We start from the raw sequence: 24688 nt of genomic DNA on the forward strand, positions 1-24688 counted from the left end.
AACCAGGACACAATATTTTTACTTGCTCCAGTGATAATATCAATTGAACTAGGTGCTCTAAATACAAATTAAATAGTTGACCTTCACATTCAATTTGTTAGGACACACATTACCCAGAAAGCTTAGGTGTTTCCAAATAAGTCAATCTTCAATTGAATTAGTTCCTAGAAAAACAGGTGCTTGAAAAATATCCTAAAGACTTATTAATTGCATCTGCACATTCGTATCTGTACTCAGAACCAAATATTATACAGGGTTAGTCAAAATGCATAGGCCAATAAGCCATTCAATTGAATGGCTTATTGGCCTATGCATTTTGACTAACCCTGTATATGTCAATGTGAGTAATCTTTGGCATATCATCCCTGACCATAGAGGGAGAGAAGAATTATTTTTAAACTGATTAATTTTGTTACTTTGAAGGTTTAATAGATTTATATGTTTTATTTTATTATTTTAACTTTGTGAGTAGTTGCTTTAATTTGTTATAGATGTTTTATTCATAGAGCTATTTGTTCATTTTGTATTGTTTTATGGCATTTAATGTTTGCCATCCTTTGTTGGAAACTGTCCTCAGTCCTCTCAGGGAGATAGCGCATATAATAAATAAAGTTATTATTATTAAGAAGAGGAAATATCTGTTGGATGTAATCACTTTTTACACTGCCAGATAATGACGATGATGGGTTTTTTTGGCGTGTCAGGAGCGACTTGAGAAACTGCAAGTCGCTTCTGGTGTGAGAGAATTGGCTGTCTGTAAGGACGTTGCCCAGGGGACGCCTGGATGATTTGATGTTTTTATCATCCTTGTGGGAGTCTTCTCTCATGTCCCCATATGAGGAGCTGGAGCTGATAGAGGGAGCTCATCCACCTCTCCCTGGATTCGAACCTGCGACCTATCGGTCTTCAGTCCTGCCGGCACAGGGGTTTAACTCACTGCGCCACCAGGGGGCTCCGATGATGATGATGATGATGATGATGATGATGATGATGATGATGATCTTGAAAGCTAATACTGAACTACACACTAGCTTTCCATAACCATAGAGGGCCTTCTCTATGGTGGCCCCACGACTCTGGAACTCACTTCCCAAGGATATCAGGCAAGCCCCCACATTGGCAGTCTTTAGGAGGAGCCAGAAAATGTGGCCGTTCCAGTGTGCCTTCCCTGAATAAAGGAAACAATTCCCTGCAAATGTCCTCAGAAGTACTTTAACTACCTGTTGGGTTGCTCTCCCTACATTTCTTTTAAAACCCTCCTGCTTAGATACATCCTATCTCTGTTCATGCCCAGCATTTATTTTTAAATTTTTGAACAATTACATCTGGCCTGGCCATAGGTTTTTAAATTTTTGCATGTTATTGTCTATATTAATTATATTGTTTTATTTGCTTATTGCTTCATTGTGTTTTGTTTTTTACTGATGTGTTGTTGGGCTTGGCCTCATGTAAACCACCCCGAGTCCCCTTGGGGAGATGGTGGCAGGGTATAAATACATTATTATTATTATTATTATTATTATTATTATTATTATTATTATTGTATTATTATTGTGTTGTTGTTGTTGTTGTTGTTGTTGTTGTTGTTGTTGTATTCTTATCATTTGGTGCCACATTACCCTAAGGCAGAGGTTTTTTTTGGGGGGGGGGGTTGTCGTGTCAGGAGCGACTTGAGAAACCAAGTCGCTTCTGGTGTGAGAGAATTGGCCGTCTGCAAGGACGTTGCCCAGGGGATGCCCTGATGATTTTGATGTTTTTATCATCCTTGTGGGAGGCTTCTCTCATGTCCCCACATGAGGAGCTGGAGCTGATAGAGGGAGCTCATCCGCCTCTCCCCGAATTCAAACCTGTGACCTGTCGGTCTTCAGTCCTGCTGGCACAGGGGTTTAACCCACTGTGCCACCGGGGGCTCCAAGGTAGAGGTGACGTAACCTTTATTTATTTTATTTATTTATTTACAGCTTTTATATTCCGCCCTTCTCACCCCGCAGGGGACTCAGGGTGGATTACAGTGTACACATATATGGCAAACATTCAATGCCAATTTTTGACATACACAGAGGCTATATTTAACTTTTTTCTGGCCGCCAGGGGAGCTGTTGCTTTCATCGTCCATTTGCGACGCTGATGAAGCACTTCCGCATTCCCCGCATGCTTCCCCACTGGAATGCTTTGCTGGAGTCTTCTTTATGGCCTCATAAATCAGTTAATTTAGCCTCCCCACACTTTAAGGTGGTACCTTATTTTCTTACTTGACAGATGCAACTGTCTTTTGGGTTGCAAAGGTCGACAACAGGCTACACACAATTGGTTGGAAACCCACTCCAACCCGGGCTGACTTTCAACTCATGACCTTTTGGTCAGAGTGATCTTAATGCAGCTGACACTCAGCCAGCTGCGCCACAATCCCTTTGAAGCTTTCAAGCCACTAACTATAACTTGAAACCTTTCATGCCATTTACACCTGCAGTGACTTCTTTTCCTTCTTCAATAAAGCCAAAGCATTGGTAGAAAGGAAGGGCCAGGAAGAGAGATGATGGATATTATTGTTCCCCAATCTATTGTTCCTTCAAGGCATCCATCTGGTGAAACCTTCAGAAGGTGGAGAAAACAAACTGTTCTTGGTATAACTCCCTGAAACATTACTATGTGTTACCCACAAGAGGAAATATTGTCCGGCTTGTTGCTTTTCTCTACTTCTTCTTCTCTTCTTTAGGTCTCTATATGTTCCTTTTTGGCTGAGTCTACTCCTTTTTCCTTACCATGGTGTTCGCCTCTTCAACAATCTTTGACAGCTAGCAACTCTCTACTTCTTTCCATCCAGTTCACACCTTTTAGGTAGCTCTGCTGTTTTCAGATCTCAAAAGGATTTCAGCATATTCTCTCTCATTTGTGCAAACTCTGCAACCCAAGTGACTGCAAAGATCAGGATGATTTGGTTTGTGGGCGTCATGGGGATGATGCTAGTAAAACATGAATCTTTGTTTGCTCGGGACTTGCAAATGAAATTTTAGAAGATCACATACGGCTCCTACAACCCATTTAGTCATTTTGCTAATAACCAGTAATCTGTATATTTGCATCTGATTTAAGCAAATGCAGATTTCTTGATCAGAAGTCTTTAAAGGAGCCACAGTAGGCCAAAAGGTAATTTTAAAAAAACAACAAGAAGATATGAGAAATAAAGATCTCTAAGAGGCTTAAGTCCAAATCTCTGTTCTTTAGTTAGATGAACTGCAACTCAGTAAAAAGATCTGTAGATAGACTCTGGGTACAAGCATAAATCCTGGGAAAAGCATGAGTCACAGTCACAAAGGCAGAACTCCATGTGTGCACTTGCCTATACGGAGTTTGTTCCTAAATGCATATTTGTGTGTTGCTAGCAGTAGGGATGTAATTCTGGACTAGTTTTCTTGCTGATGGAGATAATGAGTAATTTTGGCAATTTACTTCTTACCGTGAGAAAGTCTTTAAAAACCACATCGTTTTTGTAGTCTATGTACATTTCAGTTTCTTCTACGCTAAATCTGCAAATGTTTATTTCCTGTGCTACTGCCTGTGCAAATCATAGAATCATAGAATCATAGAATCAAAGAGTTGGAAGAGACCTGATGGGCCATCCAGTCCAACCCCCTGCCAAGAAGCAGGAATATTGCATTCAAATCACCCCTGACAGATGGCCATCCAGCCTCTGCTTAAAAGCTTCCAAAGAAGGAGCCTCCACCACACTCCGGGGCAGAGAGTTCCACTGCTGAACGGCTCTCACAGTCAGGAAGTTCTTCCTAATGTTCAGATGGAATCTCCTCTCTTGTAGTTTGAAGCCATTGTTCCACATCCTAGTCTCCAAGGAAGCAGAAAACCAGCTTGCTCCCTCCTCCCTGTGGCTTCCTCTCACATATTTATACATGGCTATCATATCTCCTCTCAGCCTTCTCTTCTTCAGGCTAAACATGCCCAGTTCCCTAAGCTGCTTTCAATTTTGTGTGGCATGAGTCCCCAGTTTTCTGCACATTTCATTTTAGAAAATGCAAGAAATTCACATGTGATTGATCTGCATAGAAAAGAACATTTGCAAAGAGGTAAATAAATAAATAATCTATATAAATAAAAATGTAATGTTCGTTTGTGGGATTAACAGAACTCAAAAACCACTGGACGAATTGATACCAAATTTGGACACAAGACACCTAACAACCGAATGTATGTCCTTCACTAAAAAAAAAATTGATTTTGTCATTTGGGAGTTGTAGTTGCTGGGATTTATAATTCACCTACAATCAACGAGCATTCTGAACCCCACCAATGGTGGAATTGAACCAAACTTGGCACACATTTCTCCCATGACCAACAGAAAATACTGGAATGGTTTAGTGGGCAATGTCTGGTTTTGGAGTTGTAGTTCACCTACATCCAGAGATCACTGTGGACTCAAACAATGATGGATCTGGATCAAACTCTATACAAATACTCAATATGCCCAAAAGTGAACACTGGTGGAGTTTGGAGAAAATAGAAGCTTGACATTTGGGAGTTGTAGTTACTGGGATTTATAGTTCACCTACAATCACAGAGCATTCTGAACCCCACCCATGACAGAATTGGGCCAAACCTTCCACAAAGAACCCCCATGTGGGCCACAGCAACGCATGGCAGGGGACAGCTAGTAATAATAATAATAATAATAATAATAATAATAATAATAAACTTTATTTATACCCCGCCTCCATCTCCCCAAGGGAACTTGGGGTGGCTGACATGAGACCATGCCCATCAATACAGTAAACCAATGTAACACAAAAATACAACAGAAAATAATAAAAAAATAAAAAGAAATAACACAAGATACAAAAACCAATATAAATAAACAGCACAACAGTATAATACTCAGAAATATTATTTTTGTACAGTAATAATGTTTTCTGTACAAAATAATCAAATGTAAGTTATTTATTTATTGTGTCATCAGCAACCAGACCATCGTATTACATTTCTAACAGAACTAAACAAACAAACAGATAAAAAAACACAAATTTCGCAAACTTGGTAGTTGATTAAATGTCCTTTGACCAGTATCTGGCCACTTGGAGTGCCTCTGGTGTTGCCGCAAGAAAGTCCTCCATTGTGCATGTGGCAGGGCTAGGTTGCATTGCAGCAGGTGGTCAGTGGTTTGTTCTTCTCCGCACTCGCATGTCGTGGATTCCACTTTGTAGCCCCATTTCTGAAGGTTGGCTCTGCATCTCGTGGTGCCAGAGCGCAGTCTGTTCAGTGCCTTCCAAGTCGGCCCAGTCTTCTGTGTGCCCAGGGGGGAGTTTCTCATCTGGTATCACCCACGGATTGAGGTGCTGGGTTTGAGCCTGCCACTTTTAAACTCTTGCTTGCTGAGATGTTCCAGCGAGTGTCTCTGTAGATCTATGAAAACTATTTCTAGATTTAAGTTATTGACGTGCTGGCTGATACCCAAACGGGATGAGCTGGAGATGTCACTGCCTTGGTCCTTTCACTATTGGCTGCTACTTCCCGGCAGATGTCAGGTGGTGCAATACCGGCCAAGCAGTGTAATTTCTCCAGTGGTGTAGGGCGCAGACACCCTGTGATAATGCGGCATGTCTCATTAAGAGCCACATCCACTGTTGTAGTGTGGTGAGATGTTTTCCACACTGAGCATGCATACAGAGCAGCAGAATAGCATAGCACAATGTAAGTTTAGCATGCAATAAGTCCCAAACTGATGATTACCCAGGATTTTCCTTGTCAGGATTTTACAACAAAAAAACTTTATTTTTCAATCATTTTCCAAATATTTTCAAACATTATTTTCATTTGTAATAATGTGTGGTTCTTGCCATTCAATTTCCATTTTGAAGAGTGGCTGCAAAAGCTCACACAGAAAACAGAGACTGATTCATAGGGTGGAGGGGTGTTTAGAAAAGCGGTTGAAATTGTGTTCCCCTCCAAATTAAAGTTAATCATGAGCCAACAATGTGATGTGGCGGCAAAAAAAGCCAATGGGATTTTGGCCTGCATCAATAGGAGCATAGTGTCTAGATCTAGGGAAGTAATGCTACCCCTCTATTCTGTTTTGGTTAGACCAGTTCTGGGCACCACAATTCAAGAGAGATATTGACAAGCTGGAATGTGTCCAGAGGAGAGCGACTAAAATGATAAAAGGGCTGGAGAACAAGCCCTATGAGGAGCGGCTTAAGGAGCTGGGCATGTTTAGCCTGAAGAAGAGAAGGTTGAGAGCCATGTATAAATATGTGAGAGGAAGCCACAGGGAGGAGGGAGCAAGCTTGTTTTCTGCTTCCCTGGAGACTAGGACGCAGAACAATAGCTTCAAACTACAAGAGAGGAGATTCCATCTGAACATGAGGAAGAACTTCCTGACTGTGAGAGCCGTTCAGCAGTGGAACTCTCTGCCCCGGAGTGTGGTGGAGGCTCCTTCTTTGGAAGCTTTTAAACAGAGGCTGGATGGCCATCTGTCAGGGGTGATTTGAATGCAATATTCCTGCTTCTTGGCAGGGGGTTGGACTGGATGGCCCATGAGGTCTCTTCCAACTCTTTGATTCTATGATTCTATGATTCTAAATGTTGTTGAAATAAAACTTCAAGCCTTCTTTATCATTGTCTGTGGTTGTTACCACTGATAGAAGTTGCAGCCCAAAAACATCTAAAGGACAATGCAATTTTCCTTGGCTTCAAAGTAGAAAAGAAAATTCTTGGTGAGAAATCCTTCATCTGCAGTGCTCACAATTCTTAGGAATTTAATGGGATTTCTAAATATTTTAAAATGGGTCATGTGGGAAATGGGTATGTGAAATCGCTGTCAGATTCAGTCTTTCCAGTCACCCTCTGACAATATGTTGCCTAAGTTGACCTGTCAGCTGGGGATGATTTAACAGATGTTATGTTACTCAATTACTTTACTAATCCTTCTTCAGAGTGGGCCACTTAAAACTAAAGAAGTGGTGTTGCTCAGGTCAGTTTTCCATTTTCCAATCTGATAGGCATAGTGTAGCTTAAGAAGAAAGTAGCTTTTTTCTAACAGTTTTCTCCCTGCGTTCTTATCTGCTTCTGGAAAAATGACCTGACTTTGTCCTTGGCTAAGATAAATACTACTTTTGCAAACTGTTTTCAAACTGGGACATGTATTGTGTCATCACTGTGAACTAACTATTTCAAAATGCTGGTAGTTCATACTGTCCCCACCCCCGAGCATGATTTGTCAGGGTCAATTGGTGTCCACTGTAGACTATGAGTGCAACAAGACATCGTTGCTACAGAGAACCTTATCAGACACCAGAGACAAAAAATTCAGTCACAGGCAGAATCTTCTAGAGGGGAATTATGGGTGATCCCCTCTACCCTACCCCACAATTAAATTTCCAGCAGTGTCTTATGCTAAAACTTGGATCAATGCAACTGCCTCTACACAGAGGCAAGTATTGCAACCTGTGTTCATTTTCCCAAGCCATCGTTGCAGGTCCATGCTGAACAACCCCATTTCTTCTGGACCACAATTAACTTTATATCTTTTACTAGCCTTCCCCTGCCACATGTTGCTTTGGCCTGGTCTGTGTATATATGTGTGTTTATGTATATATGTGGTTTTGTGCATGCGTTGTAATCCATTTTTGGGTGTTTTTTTGGCTTTTTAAGCCTCTTCTCTTGTGTTTTTCAGTGTTTTTATGAGTGATGGTCACTCGTTGACCTGATAGGTGTATTGTGTCCAAATTTGATCTCAATCTGTCCAGTGGTTTTTGAGTTATGTTAATCCCACAAACGAAAATTACATTTTTATTTATATAGACTAGCTGTCCCATGCCATGCATTGCTGTGGCTCACATAGGGGTTCTGTGTGGGAGGTTTGACCCAATTCTATCGTTGGTGGGATTCAGAATGCTCTGTAATTGTAGGTGAACTATAAATCCCAGCAACTACAACTCCCGAATGACAAGATTCTATTTTCCCCAAACTCTACCAGTGTTCACCTTTGGGCATATTGAGTATTCGTGTAGAGTTTGGTCCAGATTCATCATTGTTTGAGTCCTCAGTGATCTCTTGATGTAGGTGAACTGCAGCTCCAAAATCAAAGGACACTGCCCACCAAACCCTTCCAGTATTTTCTGTTGGTCATGGGAGAACTGTCTGCCAAGTTTGATTCAATTCCATCGTTGGTGGGGTTCAGAATACTCTTTGATTGTAGGTGAACTATAAATCCCAGCAACTACAATTCCTAAATGACGAAATCAATTTTTTTGAGTAAAGGACATACATTGGGTTGTTAGGCGTATTGTGTCCAAACTTGGTGTCAATTCGTCCAGTGGTTTTTGAGTTCTGTTAATCCCACAAACGAACATTACATTTTTATTTATGTAGATGGTGTATATTTTATCCAGATGGTTCATTTTTAAATCTGGTGTTTTCCTTGTACTTGCTGCTGCTTGTCCTCAGTCTTGGATTAATCTTGTGGATAGTTCTAGCCACTCAAATTATACAAAGTCCAGACTTCCCAACTTTGTTGTTGTTCATGTGTTCAGTTGTTTCCAACTCTCCGTGACTTCATGGACCAGTCCACGCCAGAGCTCCCTGCCGGTCGTCATCACCCCCAGCTCCTTCAAGGTCAATCCAGTCACTTCAAGGATACCATCCATCCATCTTGCCCTTGGTCAGCCCCTCTTTCTTTTTCCTTCCATTTTCCCTATTATCATTGTCTTCTCTAAGCTTTCCTTTCTTCTCTTGTTGTGGCCAAAGTACTTCATCTTGACCTCTACTATTCTTCCCTCCAATGAGCAGTCAGGCTTTATTTATTGAAGTATGGACTGGTTGGATCTTCTGGTGGTCCAAGGCACTCTCAGCACTTTCCTCCAACACCACAGTTCAAAAGCATCTATCTTCTTTCGCTCAGCCTTCCCTATGGTCCAGTTCTCCCAACTAGATACATCCAAATCTGTTATTCTGACATTCTTAATATTATAGGGATCATCACAAATGAGAAGGACAAGAGCGACCTACAGCAGTTTCCTTTGGTTGCTTAATTATTGTGATGATAATGAAGAGAAATGGGTATGACCAAACAGGTTCAAAATTTTAAAAATAAGTAAATATTTTCAACCTGGATTCAAATGATATGAAAAATGATTCCAACTAAACATTAGGAAGGACAGATGGTAAGAACTGTTAAGCTGTGAAATGGCATTCCTTGGAAAGTGGTGGATTCTTTCCCACTGTAGGTTTTTAAATAGAGGATGGATGATCATCTGTCAATGAATACTTTGGTGGCAGATTTCCACAATGGTAAGGGTTGGATTAGATGACCCTTGAGGTCCTATATGTGCAGGACTGCAAGGAGTCAGTCTTGTGCACCAATAAAATTTTGAGCTCTAATTTAAAACATAAATGACTTTTTGCCTTAAATAGTGGAGTAGAAAATGATACTGGCAGTAAGTCAGCTGGAAAACTGCGAATCTATTGCATGATCAATTATATGTCTCTGAAATAAAGCTGTCTTGATCACCTTCCTATAACACTCAGTTTAATGGCCTGTTATTGATCTTTCTCTCTCTACTCCATCTCCCTCCCCTTGTGTTCTCTGAGTCTGTGCTTTAACAGTATCTGAAAGAGAAAAGGTTTTGCCACACTTTAAAGAGTTGTTTACATATGAGGAAAATTTTTTGCTGGCAATCCAAACAAGGCAATTTTGTTCCCATTGAGCAATCTCGTTGCCTAGTATCAACTCCAAAAAAACATTAAAAAACCAAAGATTATGGCAACAAGAATGATTGACAGAGAAAACGTGGAGGCCGTGACAGACTTTGTATTTCTAGGTGCAAAGATTACTGCAGATGCAGACTGTGGCCAGAAAATCAGAAGACGCTTACTTCTTAGAAGGAGAGCTATGTCCAGTCTCGATAAAATAGTAAAGAGTAGAGACATCAGACTGGCAACCAAGATCCGCCTAGTCAAAGACATGGTATTCCCTGTAGTAACCTACGGTTGTGAGAGCTGGACCTTAGGGAAGGCTGAGCGAAGGAAGATCGATGCTTTTGAACTGTGGTGTTGGAGGAAAGTGCTGAGAGTGCCTTGGACTGTGAGAAGATCCAACCAGTCCATCCTCCAGGAAATAAAGCCCGGCTGCTCATTGGAGGGAAGGATACTAGAGACAAAGTTGAAGTACTTTGGCCACATCATGAGGAGACAGCAAAGTCTAGAGAAGACAATTATGCTGGGGAAAGTAGAAGGTAAAAGGAAGAGGGGCCGATCAAGGGCAAGATGGATGGATGGCATCCTTGAAGTGACTGGACTGACCTTGAAGGAGCTGGGGGTGGTGACGGCCGACAGGGAGCTCTGGCGTGGGCTGGTCCATGAGGTCACGAAGAGTCGGAGATGACTGAACGAATGAACAACAACAGTATCAACTCCGTTTTGACATGCACCAATCTTTAAAAATAAAACAGGTCATTTGTTGTTGTTCATGTTCTTTCCTCTAGTTCTGATAAATTACTTTTGGAGGGCATACGTGGTGCTATGCTGCAGTGATTAGGTGGCTGTAGGTGTTTTCCTTCTTTACTAACCTTTTAACTTTCTCCCCTTCATACATTGTTACAACATCTAGTATATTGAGAGAGAAAAAAATCTGCCTGAGTCATGGGATCTTTATGTTCTAAAGTTCAGTGTTTTAATCCAGAAAGAAATAGAATTAGAATCTTGTTCTAAACACTGACTGTCTTGACAGCTATTATGACCAGTCTATAATATTTGAGGGATGAAGCAGTACATAGGACCTCATCACATGGAACTTTAAGATCTTCCAGGGAGGCCCTCCTTTCACTCCCACCACCGTCACAAGCATGGTTGGTGGGGATGAGAGAGACGGCCTTCTCGGTGGTGGCCCCTTGCCTCTGGAATGCCCTTCCTGGAGAAATAAGACAGGCCCCATTCCTCCTCTTCTTTCGTAAGAGCCTGAAGACCTGGTGGTTTAAACAAACCTTTGAGAACGACTAGTTCTAGCTCTGCCCCAGATATTGTTGAAATTGGCCATATTTTTTTCTACCAATTACCCAGGTCCCTTTCTTCTATTAGGCCCTGGAAATGTACAGCCATAGACTCTACCTAATTACCCGGCCCCTCTAAAATCGCATTAGCCCGGCCTTTTAAACTGCCTTGAACAGGCAGGATTATTTTAAATATATGTGGTATTGTGGTTTTTAATGTTTGTCTTGTCTTGTTAATTTTTATGTTTATGCTGTTTTCTTTGTATGTATTGATTATGTTACTTGGAAACCGCTCCCTTGGGGAGATAGAGCGGTATATAAATGAAATGTTGTTGTTGTTGTTGTTGCTGTTGTTGTTGTTGTTGTTGTCCCATGGAGAAATTCACCATTCTCCATGGCGGATCGGCAGAGCAACGGTGCAATCTGCATGCCCCACCTAACTCATAGCTGGTGGTTTCTCATGCCATGTAGAAGCATCGCTGCATGCCCCCCCCCCCACATTGCTCCCATCACCATACATTTAGTGATCAGTGGTGTGTAGCTCTGAGCAGGAGGCAACCTGGCAGCATGCTAGGATGCTAAATTCAACTTGTGCAATGAGGTGGGTATGAGTAAAGAAATAGGATTGCTTTAGCTACGTAATGGTGGCAAATCCTGTAAGCCTCTCTATATATGTGTATCTCCTTGTTTCATCTGTGAGAGCCGTTCAGCAGTGGAACTCTCTGCCCCTGAGTGTGGTGGAGGCTCCTTCTTTGGAAGCTTTTAAACAGAGGCTGGATGGCCATCTGTCAGGGGTGATTTGAATGCAATATTCCTGCTTCTTGGCAGGGGGTTGGACTGGATGGCTCATGAGGTCTCCTCCAATTCTTTGATTCTATGATTCTATGATCTGCTTCTTCACTTTTTTATTTCTACTGCCCTAAATGGAATGATCTGCTCAAGATTTGCAATTTCTGTGATCCAGAGAATGATGCTATGTAAGCATGCCAGTAAATGCAATTTAATATATTCCAGTCTGACTGCATGTTCTACCATGTAACTTCTGCAAGTCAGGACCAAACAAAGAGTCACCACATCAAACTGTTTGGTAGCTGATGATTTACTCTTATGCAGGCACTTGGGTTGACGCATACAGCCTTTAAATTTATCTAGATTTTTTTAAAAAAATAATGGTATTGTATAGAATGAGCTGCATCACATGGCTTAGCATGGTTATGACTCAGCTGCAGTACAATGACACTAAAACATTAGGTAGGTAGTCCCCTGACATTAAGTCCAGTCATGTCTGACTCTGGGGTGTGGTGCTCATCTCCATTTCTAAGCCGAAGAGCCAGCGTTGTCCGTAGACACCTCCAAGGTCATGTGGCCGGCATGACTGCATGGAGCGCCCTTACCTTCCCGCCGGAGCGGTACCTATTGATCTACTCACATTTGCATGTTTTCAAACTGCTAGGTTGGCAGAAGCTAGGGCTGACAGCGGAAGCTCACGCCGCTCCCCGGAATCGAACCTGCAACCTTTCAATCAACAAGCTCATCAGCTCAGTGCTTTAACCCACTGCGCCACCGAGGGCTCCCACAAAAACATTAGTGATCAATTATTTGGGTTTCCTTGAAAAGAGTTTTTCAAAATGCTGCTTTTGGTTCTTTGCATAACACATTTTTCAAAGTATCCTACCTGACTCTGTAAACTGAAAATCCATCTTGGCTTTCCTGGAAACCAGCAGCTATTTGTTTCTTGAGTTCAGCTTCTCCAGGCTTTGCAGAAACAACAGAATTCTCATGCTGCTTGAAGTGGATAAAAAGCACAATTCTGCTTTCTTCCTTTTTTTTTTTTTGGTCTTGTCAGGAGCAACTTGAGAAACTGCAAGTCACTTCTGGTGTGAGAGAACTGGTCGTCTGCAAGGACGTTACCCAGGGGACGCCCGGATGATTTGATGTTTTTATCATCCTTGTGGGAGGCTTCTCTCGTGTCCCCGCATGAAGAGCTGGAGCTGATAGAGGGAGCTCATCTGCCTCTCCTTGGATTTGAACCTGCGACCTGTCGGTCTTCAGTCCTCCCGGCACAGGGGTTTAACCCCCTGTGCCACCGGGGGCTCCTGAAAAAAAACTAAAAGACAGAGATGTAGACGCAGAAGATTCCCTATCTCTTCCAACTTGCCAACCAGCCACCTGCCATTTAAGCATTCCCACCAGGGAAGGAGAAAGGTGCCACTAGTGGCGCCAACAGCAGCTTTTATGCTACTATCAGCTCTGTAGCTGGCAGCTTCCTGAATGTCTGTCTTAAGGTCTTCAGAGCCAGCCTCTCAAGAAAGGGGCAAAGGGGTTTAGGAAAGTGTCCAAAACACCTCTACTTTCTTCCATAGACCCTAACTTGTAAGACCTAGTGAAGCATTCATGATAGCTAACAGCTCACATCATTGATGTGGGGCTTAGGTTATTGTTGCTATTAAATTTGTATATTATCTTTTATGATGTAACTATGTAAGATTCATGACTACATTGTAGACTTAGATTAGCTCTTTATCATAGTGGCAGGCATGTAGCGGGGGGGGGGGGGGGGGCTCGAGGGGATTCAGCCCCCCCCCCCCCAAATTCTCATGGTGGTCCACGAGAAGGCCTTACTGGTGCATTACTTAAACTGTTACGTTTATTCATATCATGATCTGATCACCATGCTCAATATATCCCATATGCATGGGGGTATTGGGATAATGATACAAAAGGTTTGCTAGGGTGGACTCTCTTTCACTCAAACTAAGCCCCTACCTCCCCCCCCCCCACCCCGAATCAAAATCCTGGCTATGGGCCTGCATAGTGGTACTAGAGCATATAAATACCTGGTGCAGAAATCCTTGGTAAGTGCAGGTGACACTGGGAAGGATGCTTGTTTGGACTCTTCAACTTACAGTCACTGCCAACTGAAATAGTCAATACAGTGTGTTGTTGTTGTTGTTGATTTGTTCAGTCGTTTCCGACTCTTCGTGACCTCATGAACCAGCCCTCCCTGTCAGCCGTCACCACCCCCAGCTCCTTCAAGGTCAATCCAGTCACTTCAAGGATCCCATCCATCCATCTTGCCCTTGGTCTGCCCCTCTTCCTTCTTCCTTCCATTTTCCCCAGCATAATTGTCTTCTCTAAGCTTTCCTGTCTTCTCATGATGTGGCCAAAGTACTTCATCTTGGCCTCTACTATCCTTCCAATGAGCAGTCAGGCTTTATTTCCTGAAGTATGGACCTGTTGGATCTTCTCGCAGTCCAAGGCACTCCCAGAACTTTCCTCCAGCACCACAGTTCAAAAGCATCTATCTTCCTTTGCTCAGCCTTCCCTATGGTCCAGCTCTCACAGCCGTAGGTGACTATGGGAACTATGGGGAATACCATTGCTCAGTACAGTGTAGAACGGGCTATTGATCTGACTTGTTATTAGGCTGGCTGATATATAGATTTATTGAAGAATTGTAACTTGTATTACAGTCTCTTGCATTTGGAGAATATTTTAGAAAATGATTCCACCTTTATCTTAAGAGGAAGGAAGCATTCTGAGGCTGGGACAGGACCTTGCATCCAGGCCTGTAGCGAGGGGGTGGTTTTAGGGGTTCAACTCCCCCCCCCCCGAAATGTTTCAGATTTTTTTTAAAAAAAAACAACTGGTTTACTCATTAATTTTAACTGGTTAACCAAATCCCCATGCTAAGTCTATGAGATGCAAAAAATTAAGAGTCCCTTCAGAACTGCAAGCACTATCTCAAGCAAATATTGACAATTTATTCACACTGTCATTACTTGCAGCAATAGCCGATGTAGTGAAGCAACCAAGTTGTGTGTGTGTGTGTGGAATGCTCTCATTAAGGAGGCCAGACTTGGTGGAGGTGGTTGACAGGGGTGGAGCTGCAGGCTATTAAAGGCTGCTCTGTCTCCTGCTGTGCTCTTTGCTTCTGCATGAGCTAGGAGGCAGGTTTCAACCCCCCCCCCCCCCGTGAAATTTTCAACCCTCTCCCCTGCAAAATTTTCAACCCCTCCCGAATTCTTTTTCTGGATTCGGCCCTGCTTGCATCCCATCTATTTGTAGCATATGGTATGCCCAAAGGCCAAAATTTAATAAAACTCACATGGATCCTCCGGTAGATGATAGAGAATTGTTAGGGAAATTGTTCTGATGGTGGTAGAAGTGGGTAGACATGGCAGTTTAGTCAAGAGCTGTAGCTCAGAGGGCGTGCGTAATCCTTACATTCAGAAGGTTGTATAGCTTTCTGCTTTGGGAATCCAAATATTATGGCTGACTTTGGAAATCATGTATTTTGACTTGGGGGAGGAGGAGTGCCATTTGTCACTCTTTATTAGGCAGCAGAATATGTTGGAAGATTCCTTCTGGTCTCACCCTCAATGGAGGACAATTGTTGACATTTTGCACTTCACATTCACATTCCAGAGCCAGCCCAAAGTGATTTGCTTCCTTCAATACATTCCACAAACATAAGCAGCTAATTTTGAAAGTGGATTATATGCCATGTGCCATAGATAATGTTGTCCCCCAACAGTAAGAAAGAGCTAGGAGCTCAGGAGTAACACTAGGAGTTACCACCCATCCCTTAGCAACTGTTGCCTAATGCAACCACTTCCACCTGTCTAGTGGTGGGACCAAATTTTTTTTCATGGTAACTGAGCACTCTTTTATTTATGTAATTAAATAAATTCCCAAGTGTGGGCAACGACACAGAGAAAAAGCTCATCTACTGAACGCTTTACTTTCTTATATTTGGTATCTTATCTTTGCTTGCACAAGAGAACATTTAATCTCCTGAACCTACCCATGCCTACAGCCATAAGCAGTAAACCTTTGCCCCAACTATATATCTCTATGGCCTGATGCAGGCTTAGATTTCTAATTTGCCTTAAAACATAGAGAGGAAAACACCTCATCACTTGTTTTGATACATGTTTCAGATAAAACCTGATGGACATGTAAGAACATGTACACAACTTTCTCTGTGCCTTTGAACGGCTTTCCCAGACTACTTTTGGGGTGTTTAGGTTTTGTTTGTTTTTTAAAGAAGGCTTTCAGACCTGTTTCTGAAATCTGCATATGAAACTCCCTTCATAAGTGGCCAGATTACTCAAGGGTGTATGAAATAGGCTGGCATCCCATTCAGGGAATTAGTTCAGTCTTTTAGCATTGGAGGAGTAATAGAAATAGAGTAAAGTTGGCAGTTGTGTAATAACAATGCCAGTAATCTTCCTCCCACATGCTCAAATCTGTTTAGTTCTCTGGGGAAGGTTGCGACTATCAAAATAAACTTTCTCCTACTTCTGACAGCAAAGGCCATATTTAGGGACTCACAGAAGCTTCTTTTCTGTTCTTGTCTCCCCACCTCTGGCTTCTCAGGGATTGTACAAAGCCAAAAGACGAGAGTGTTATGACTGCTCAGCCACAAGAGTCAGAAGACGTTTGTTGCTGCCAGACTGTTGCATTTTGTCAGGCAGATATCGCACACATCCTATGTCCCACTTGGGGACATGAGGTGGGAGGTGGGTGCGAATTCCATTGGGGAACACTATTAAACACAGTGACACCAAAATGACTGACCGCAACTTTTTTGTGCAACATTTCAGCAGAGTTTTATTGAGTTCTTAAAAACAAATCTCTGAGATCTTGAAATTTACTGAAAAGTAATTCCTAAAGAGTAGCACTATAATATAGGGCTGGGCAGTTTCGTTTCGTTAATTCGTAATTCGTTAAAAATTCGTTATTTTTTTGTTAATGAAGCGATAACGAACCATTCTGGAGCAACTTAAAAACGAAACGAATTTTTCAATTCGTTTTGTAAATGCTTCGTATTTCGTTATGTATTCGTTTCGTTATTGGTTTGAGGTCGTTTCGTTATTATTTTCGCATGTCTGGGGCAAGTTTTATAGTTGTTTTTTGTTTAATTAGTGAAAAAAAATTATAATATCACACCAACAGTCAACAGCAAAGGGAGAGGGAAGCTTCAGAAGTTTTTTTAGCGTATTGCGCGATCGCGGCCGCCATTAACGAATCGATTTGTTATTGTTTCGTTATTGTTTTGTAATTTTTTTACCATTTACGAAATTTCATAAATATCGAACTTTTTTAAAGGAAAATTTCGGAATTCTTTTAAATATCGAAACGCAAAAAACCCCAAAAAACGAATCGATTTTAGAAACAAATTTTTCCATTGTTACCCACGCCTACTATAATATGTTTCCTAAAATTTTACATACCTAGGTGTTGTTTTTTTCTGAGACTGGTTCTTGGCTTCCACATCATCAAAGGAGCTCAGCCAAAGTGAGACCACGGGCAAACCAACTGCTAAAATTAACAAACCATAGCCAACCAGGATCCTTAGACCCGCTTCTTAAAGTATATAAGGCCAAGGTTACCCCCATGCTCCTGTATGGAGCGGAAGTCTGGGGCCTAAACCAGGTATCATTATTAGAGCAATCTCAAGCACAGCACCTGCGTCACTTTCTAGGAGTGGATAAAAGGACTCCAGCTGCAGCAGTGAGAGCAGAAACAGGAGTATATACAGTCGAGGGTTTATCCAAAATCAGGGCATATAAATATTGGATAAAACTAAATGCCATGGCAAATGATAGGCTACCAAAATTGTGTCTGTTAGAGCAGACCAAAAACCAACATCAGTCCTCTTGGCTAGTGCAACTGACAAAATACATCAGGAGTTGTGGACTTCCAATTCTATACCCAAATCTTCTAGAGGAATTAGATCCAAAAATGGTGGCACAACGAATACAGGATATAGAGGCTCAGAAAGACATTGCCACCCTTAGTAAAGCCGGCTCACTGAAATGGTTAAGCCGCTTCAAACATACTTTTCAAATAGCTGAATACCTAGACAGAAATGCCTAAACATCTAAGGAGGGTATTCACTAGAACCCGATTCGAACAGACAGATATAATGGTTAAACATGGAAGGTTTAACCAAGTTCCATATAATGAACGTTTCTGTATCTGTGGGCAACAGAGGTAGAGGATTTTACACATGTACTGTTTAATTATATTTTGTACAACAAAGAGAGAAATCAATACCTCGGACCATTCATCATACACTGGGATTCCCATATCAAAACTACATTCTTAATGGCTAGCTAGAATGCTAAGATAACACACCAAACAGCCCTTTTTCCTTCATAAAGCAACACAGCTGAGAACTGCATATCTAGAGGAGATATGGGGTAAACTGTAGGGGTGACGCAGATATCTGAAGTGGCTTGGGATTGTGTAATAGCTGGTCTATTTTAACCTTCGTTTTAACCTTCGTTTTTAATTTTTGTGGTATGAAATTTTACCTTGACATTTTAATGTTGATATTTTTAATTATCTTTTAATCAAGTTTGAATGTATGTTAGTTCACTATTATGGGAGTCTTAGGATAGTGATTATTGTCTATTTGTGCACGTTTCTGTTTTTGTTTTTAATGTTGATACGGTCAATGGACTAATCAATAAACTTTGCTTGCTGTGTTTCCTAAAACTGATCTTCTCAAAAACTTTGAAAAGAAAGGGAAACTTCTTCTTTTTTCAATTGTTGAAACTTAAAGCACACTCATGTACATGTAATCCAGCTGTGAGCTCTTCTGTTAGAGCAGAAATCAGCATTTTTCTATTACTTTTTACTGTTTCTGAAGAGTAAATAACATCTTGTTCAATTTACAAATAGCAAGCTCAAGCTGATTTGCAAGATCTGTGGCCCAAACAACTTGGCCAATTAATGTGTAAAACCAACTTTGTGAAAAGGATCAGCCCAGATTTTCAAGATTTTCTTTTCATCTTACTGCTGTCATTTGGTTTCTTAAAGCTCAGTTCAAGAACATGTCTTCTGAATTGTTTAATGTCTATATAGAAATTGTTTAATGTCTATACAGTAGGCTTGTTTGATTGTGTTCGCTAGTTTCTAAAGTCGTTATTAATTCGTATTTAAATTAGCTTACGATCCAATATCGAGCCATGCAGGAATAGTGTGAAGAGTAATTAAGAATCGAAACAATTTTTCCAAATTTTCGTAATTATTTCATAATTATTTCATAATTATTAAGATGGGAAAGAAGGAGAGAAAAGGTGCCAGCGTTGCCTTTCCTCCCCATCCTCCTCCTCCTCCTCCTCCTCCTCCTCCTCCTCCTCCTCCTCCTCCTCCTCCTCCTGGAGATATTTTATTATCTTATTACTTATTTTATTGTTTTATTTTATTATTTATTTTATTATTTTATTATTTTATTAATTTTAAGTGATTTTAATTTGTATTTTTATTAACTTAATGTATTTTAATTTCATCCTGAATTTCAGAAGTTCCCCCTGTCCCGTTTGGAGGTGTTTTTAGCGCATTGCGCAATCACGTCCACCATTAACAAATTGATTCGTAATTAACAAAATTTTGTAAATTTTGAAATTTTGAAATCTTAAATTTCGGAAGTCCTCAGAAATTCGAAACGCTGGTGCCCCCTGGAAACGAAGCAAGTTTAGAACCAAATTTTTTCTTGATCAAACAAGCCTACTATACAGTCTGAATTCAAGCTGACGAGTTAAAGTTAGAAAGTAGTGCAAATTGTTGTCCCAACTACATATGTGGGAGAGCAGTCAGAAGAACATTTGACTCATTCCCAAGAAAACGATCTAGACACATCATGATGAGGAATTGAAAATGACTTTCTAAAAATAACACACAACTCTGAAGTGATGGGGGAAATTATCAACATTCTTTTAAAATGGTTTCCTAAAAGGTTGATATTTTACTGTATTGTCAAAGGCTTTCATGGTTGGAATCACTGGGTTGTTGTAGGTTTTTTCGGGCTATATGGCCATGTTCTAGAGGCACATGCCTTTAGAACATGGCCATATAGCCCGAAAAAGCCTACAGCAACCCGGTTGATATTTTCCTAAAGTTATGTCCTGTGTAAGTATAGACTAATGTGGTGTTAACTTTGATGGCTTACCGAAAATACAGAACATCTTCCCTTTCCCTTTTACAGGAAACGATAATTGAAAATGGCACTATCGCTTTTGAGAATTGGGTTGTGCCCGGGAGTCCAGTGTTTAGGCAGTTCTGGTTCTTTGATGTTCAGAACCCAGAAGATGTAAAGAAAAATGGATCACAACCAATAGTTAAACAGAAAGGCCCATACACCTACAGGTAAGCAAGATGTTGTGCAATTAATTGTTGATTTGTTTTCTTGATTTGAGGGTGAGTTGCTTGGTGACCACGAGCTTTCTACTTATTTTTTTAAAATAACTTTATTACAGATTTCAATGCATATACAAACCAGTGGAATTGGGGCAGAAGAATAGGGGTAGGGAAGGTTGTGGGGTAGGTGGAGGGTAGGTAGGGAAGGGGGACAATGGGACCGAATACGCGGAGGGAATGGGGGGGCAGGGTGGAAGGGAATGGGGAGGGGCAACATCGACAAGCTCCAAAAGGGAAGTGGGGAAGGGTTGGGGTACATAAAAAGACTTCCAGGTTGAACAGACAGATAATTATTTCACTTATATAAAAAAAAATTGCTGATAGCGTATATCAGAGTCTTTCTTTTAGGTTGTCGGATTGCCAATTAAAGTTTCGTAGGGCATTGTCTTTCTTTTTTGAGATATTCTATGAAGTTGCTCCAGTCCGTATGTTTTTCTTTAAGTCCATCGGGTGATAGCCTCTGAGTCAGCAGGTCCATATTCATCACATCATAAGCTTTTAATGTCCATTGCTCTATTGAAGGGACCTCTCTAGATTTCCAGAGACGGGCCAATTGGATTCTGGCCGCTGTCGAGAGGTGGAAGAGAATCTTACTATCATTGCTGTCTAAGTCAAAATCAACAATACCCAACAGAAAGTATTCAGGTTTCAGGGAGAATTTCATTTTTAAGATTTTTTCAACTTCTTTGTGAATTGACCTCCAAAAGGTTTTCACCTTTTTGCACTCCCACCACATGTGTATAAAAGTACCATTGTTTTTTTTTACATTTCATTACATTACATTCTACTTATTGATTGTACTCCCCCCCCCTCCCTGCTAGTCTCTGAATGTGGATATAAGAATACCGATTCTAATCCAGTTACAGAGCCATTTTGGAGATCTCTCCAGGGTCTTCAGAATGCACACAGCACTGGTTTCCCAGTGTAGATGATCAATGAGAAGAATATATTTTGATGTCTTAAACCAGCATGTCATAGTGTGGAGCCCAGGCAGCATGCAAAGTTAGTTAATACAGAGCTAGTTTAGTTTAATATTTATAATGTTTCTTGCTGTACATATATAGCGAATGCTTTCTGGCTTGGACCTGATTTGTTCAGCTCCTGTTAAATGCCACACTTCTCATTTAGACCATGAGAATTAAACATGCACAACAGGAATGTGTGGCCTGCAATTCTTAGACCCTATTTTTTGTAGCACTTGAGTCCTTATTCTGGTTCTTCCAAGACTTCCAATTTTTATCAACATGATTTTGAGGGAAAACCATGTAAAATACCCCCTCCCCCCCCCCCAATAATAATAAAATATGCCTCTAGAACATGGCCATATAGCCCGGAAAAACCTACAACAACCCAATAATAAAATAGCCACACCTCCACAACTCCCAAATATTTGTTACTAGCTTGGGAACCTGGTGATGCCCAGGTTACTTGAGAAAGGCATTGTTCGTTTTGGGAAGTTTGGTAATATCTCTGGATGCAGGGTGAACTACAGCTCCCACATGGACGGGTCATTCTGTGGCAAGTGTGGTCCAGATCCATCGTTGGTTGGGTTCACAGTGCTCTCTAGATGTAGGTGAACTACAACTCCTCTAAATCATGGTGAATTCTTCCCAAACTTGTTCAGTTGCTGATCAATTCCTGTTTGCTGTGCCATAGGAATGGGTAGGAAAGGGTTAAGTGAGAGGCAATGTGCAGGGCCATGCCAATTTAGGGAGAGAGGGGAATCTTGGGATGTCCATTCTGGAGAGAAAACAGAACATCTAGGATGAAATGGTCCCTGAATGAAAGCATTCCTTGGATGGTTGGTGTTTGGGGAGGACATTGGCAAAGATTAGGGTACATGTTCACGACACTCACTATAACCTTCAATGTCAGTTGAAGGAGTGCCTTTGGAGGCTTCTCAGCACTTGGAACTATAGCCTGTTTGTGGAGGTGGGAGGTTGTCTATGTAGGTGGACACCTCTACCACATACACACATTTTCACTTTTATTATGTGTATAGATATAAGTGATGAGAAGCCACTTCCAGTAATGATTTTAGGAACTCTACAGAAATAGAGAGGTGGACATGGAAGGGAAGGTCATCCCTTGGGGGTCTGAGATGGAATTGGCTCATTCCCACATAAAACCAATGGAAACTCAATAAAAAATTCTTACTTGTGCTGGATAAGGCACAGGAAGTATTATCAGAAGTACTACATGGAAACCAATATGAATTTTAGTTTAGTAAGTCTTTGTTTTCAACCTTACTCTCATTGCCTTTTGATTTTAACGAATGTGATTATAGTACACAGATGTCTGTTATGTAAAGATCATAGAGATACTTTTAATAGTGATATAGCCAAGCTGTTCATTAATATTCATCTTACTAAGTGCATGAAAATGTGTAGGAAATCTAGTAATATGTACATATACATCCATACACAATCCAGGAACATGTATGTGGGCTGTGTATTGTGAGTGATTGAGGATTATGGGTGCACAGCAATTTTTTCGTCCCTATTTGAAATGGTATCTTGATGCATCAGGATATCCTATCAAATAATAATTGTCCAGTTCTAGGAGATTTTTCATAATGTGGGAGGAGTTGTGAAAAAAATCCATTTGTGTATTGTCGAAGGCTTTCATGGCTGGAATCACTCGGTTCTTGTAGGTTTTTTCGGGCTATATGGCCATGTTCTAGAGGCATTTCTCCTGACGTTTCGCCTGCATCTATGGCAAGCATCCTCAGAGGTGAGGTCTGACCTCACCTCTGAGGATGCTTGCCATAGATGCAGGTGAAACGTCAGGAGAAATGCCTCTAGAACATGGCCATATAGCCCCGAAAAAACCTACAAGAACCGAGAAATCCATTTGTGTTTGATTTTTGTGCAAAAAATTGCATAGATTTTGGCATAAAGATTGCAAAATGTGACAAGTATTCAAAATATGCACAAAACCCCTTGAAATCCTTTTTGAAATTCTCTATTCCTGCCTTCTTAAATGGTTCAGATTTACATCCCTAGTGAAGATGAGATTGCTCAGAGTCTCACAAAGAATATTAGTTCAGCTGTAGAAAAACAGGCCAGTGCTATTTGTCATGCTTTCCATTGAATGTTTATCACTGAAGTATAATTTCTTCCTTTTGTAAGGATACGATATTTAGCCAAAGAAAACATCACCCACCATCCAGATTCCACAGTGTCTTACTTCCAGCCAAATATTGCTCAGTTTGAGCCTGATATGTCCATTGGGCCAGAAAATGACACATTCACTTTGGTCAATCTTGCTGTTGTGGTAAGTAGTATCACTGAATGGGATACTGACCTTCTGTTCTCTCTCATATGTCCATAGTCCAAAATATACAGGGTTGGGACACAAAACAAATTGGAAAGCACTCCAGAATTGATAGCCATTTGTACAAAATTATATTTTGTTTGGCAAACAAACAAACAAGCAAACTAATCACAGCACTAGAAGTATATTTTTTCATGAGTAACAAAAGTCTTATTGAGCTTTATGGCTTTACTAAAATGTAACCTGGGTCTACCTTGTATGTTTACTATGTTGGGCTCAAGCAACCACAATAGGACCTGTCAAAACCTGTTAATTATAAACTATTTATTTATATTTATTTATTATTTATTTACTTTATTTATATACCGCTTTTCTCAGCCCTCAGGTGACTCAAAGCGGTGAACAACATCAATACAAAACATCAAGTATAGGGCAATTAAAAACAATTGTAACATAAATCATTAAACATCCGTATAACAATCATTAGCGCCTCAACAGTAAAATCAGAATCCAATCTCATCATCCATTATTCCGTATTCCTATGTCCACTGTTTAATCAAATGCTTGTTCAAACAGCCAGGTCTTCATTTTCCTCCGAAATGCCAGCAGGGAGGGGGCCGATCTGATATCTGGAGGCAGGGCGTTTCACAGCCGAGGGGCCACCACTGAGAAGGCCCTGTCTTTCGTCCCCGCCAAGCGAGCCTGTGATGCAGGCGGGATGGAGAGCAGGGCCTCCCCAGATGATCTTAGTGTCCTAGTCGGTTCATAGGAGGAGATGCGTTCGGAGAGGTAAGTAGGGCCAGAACCGTTTAGGGCTTTATAGGTTAACACCAGCACTTTGAATTGTGCCCGGTAGCAAACTGGCAGCCAGTGGAGCTGGCGCAACAGAGGAGTAGTATGCTCCCTGAGTGCCGCTCCTGTTAGCAACCTGGCTGCCGAACGCTGGACCATTTGAAGCTTCCGAGCAGTCTTCAAAGGCAACCCCACGTAGAGAGCGTTGCAGTAGTCTATACGGGATGTAACCAGAGTGTGGACTACCATGGCCAAGTCAGCTGGCCACAAGTTTTAACTGTTTTTTATATATGTACTTATTTAACATGGAAGGGTGTGTGTGTGTGTGTGTGGGTGTGTGTGTGTGTGTGTAAAATGTCTTAATTAGCAGTGATTATATCATGGCAATATACATTGCCTTGGGAGCGCCCGTGTGT

General features: G+C 41.2%; 1 protein-coding gene across 5 annotated transcripts in view; it reads left to right on the top strand.

Moving 5' to 3' along the window:
- The window catches only part of CD36 (CD36 molecule (CD36 blood group)), a 95776-nt gene that overhangs the window by 41878 nt on the left and 29210 nt on the right, over positions 1-24688 (top strand). For all 5 annotated transcript variants that reach the window (XM_067468850.1, XM_067468851.1, XM_067468849.1 and 2 more), the window contains exons 3-4: positions 19993-20153; positions 23336-23480. In XM_067468850.1, the coding sequence (XP_067324951.1) occupies positions 19993-20153; positions 23336-23480 (306 nt within the window). The remainder of the gene's footprint in view (positions 1-19992; positions 20154-23335; positions 23481-24688) is intronic.

The sequence above is a fragment of the Anolis sagrei genome, chromosome 5 (genome assembly GCF_037176765.1).
Source record: "Anolis sagrei isolate rAnoSag1 chromosome 5, rAnoSag1.mat, whole genome shotgun sequence".
NCBI lineage: Eukaryota > Metazoa > Chordata > Lepidosauria > Squamata > Dactyloidae > Anolis > Anolis sagrei.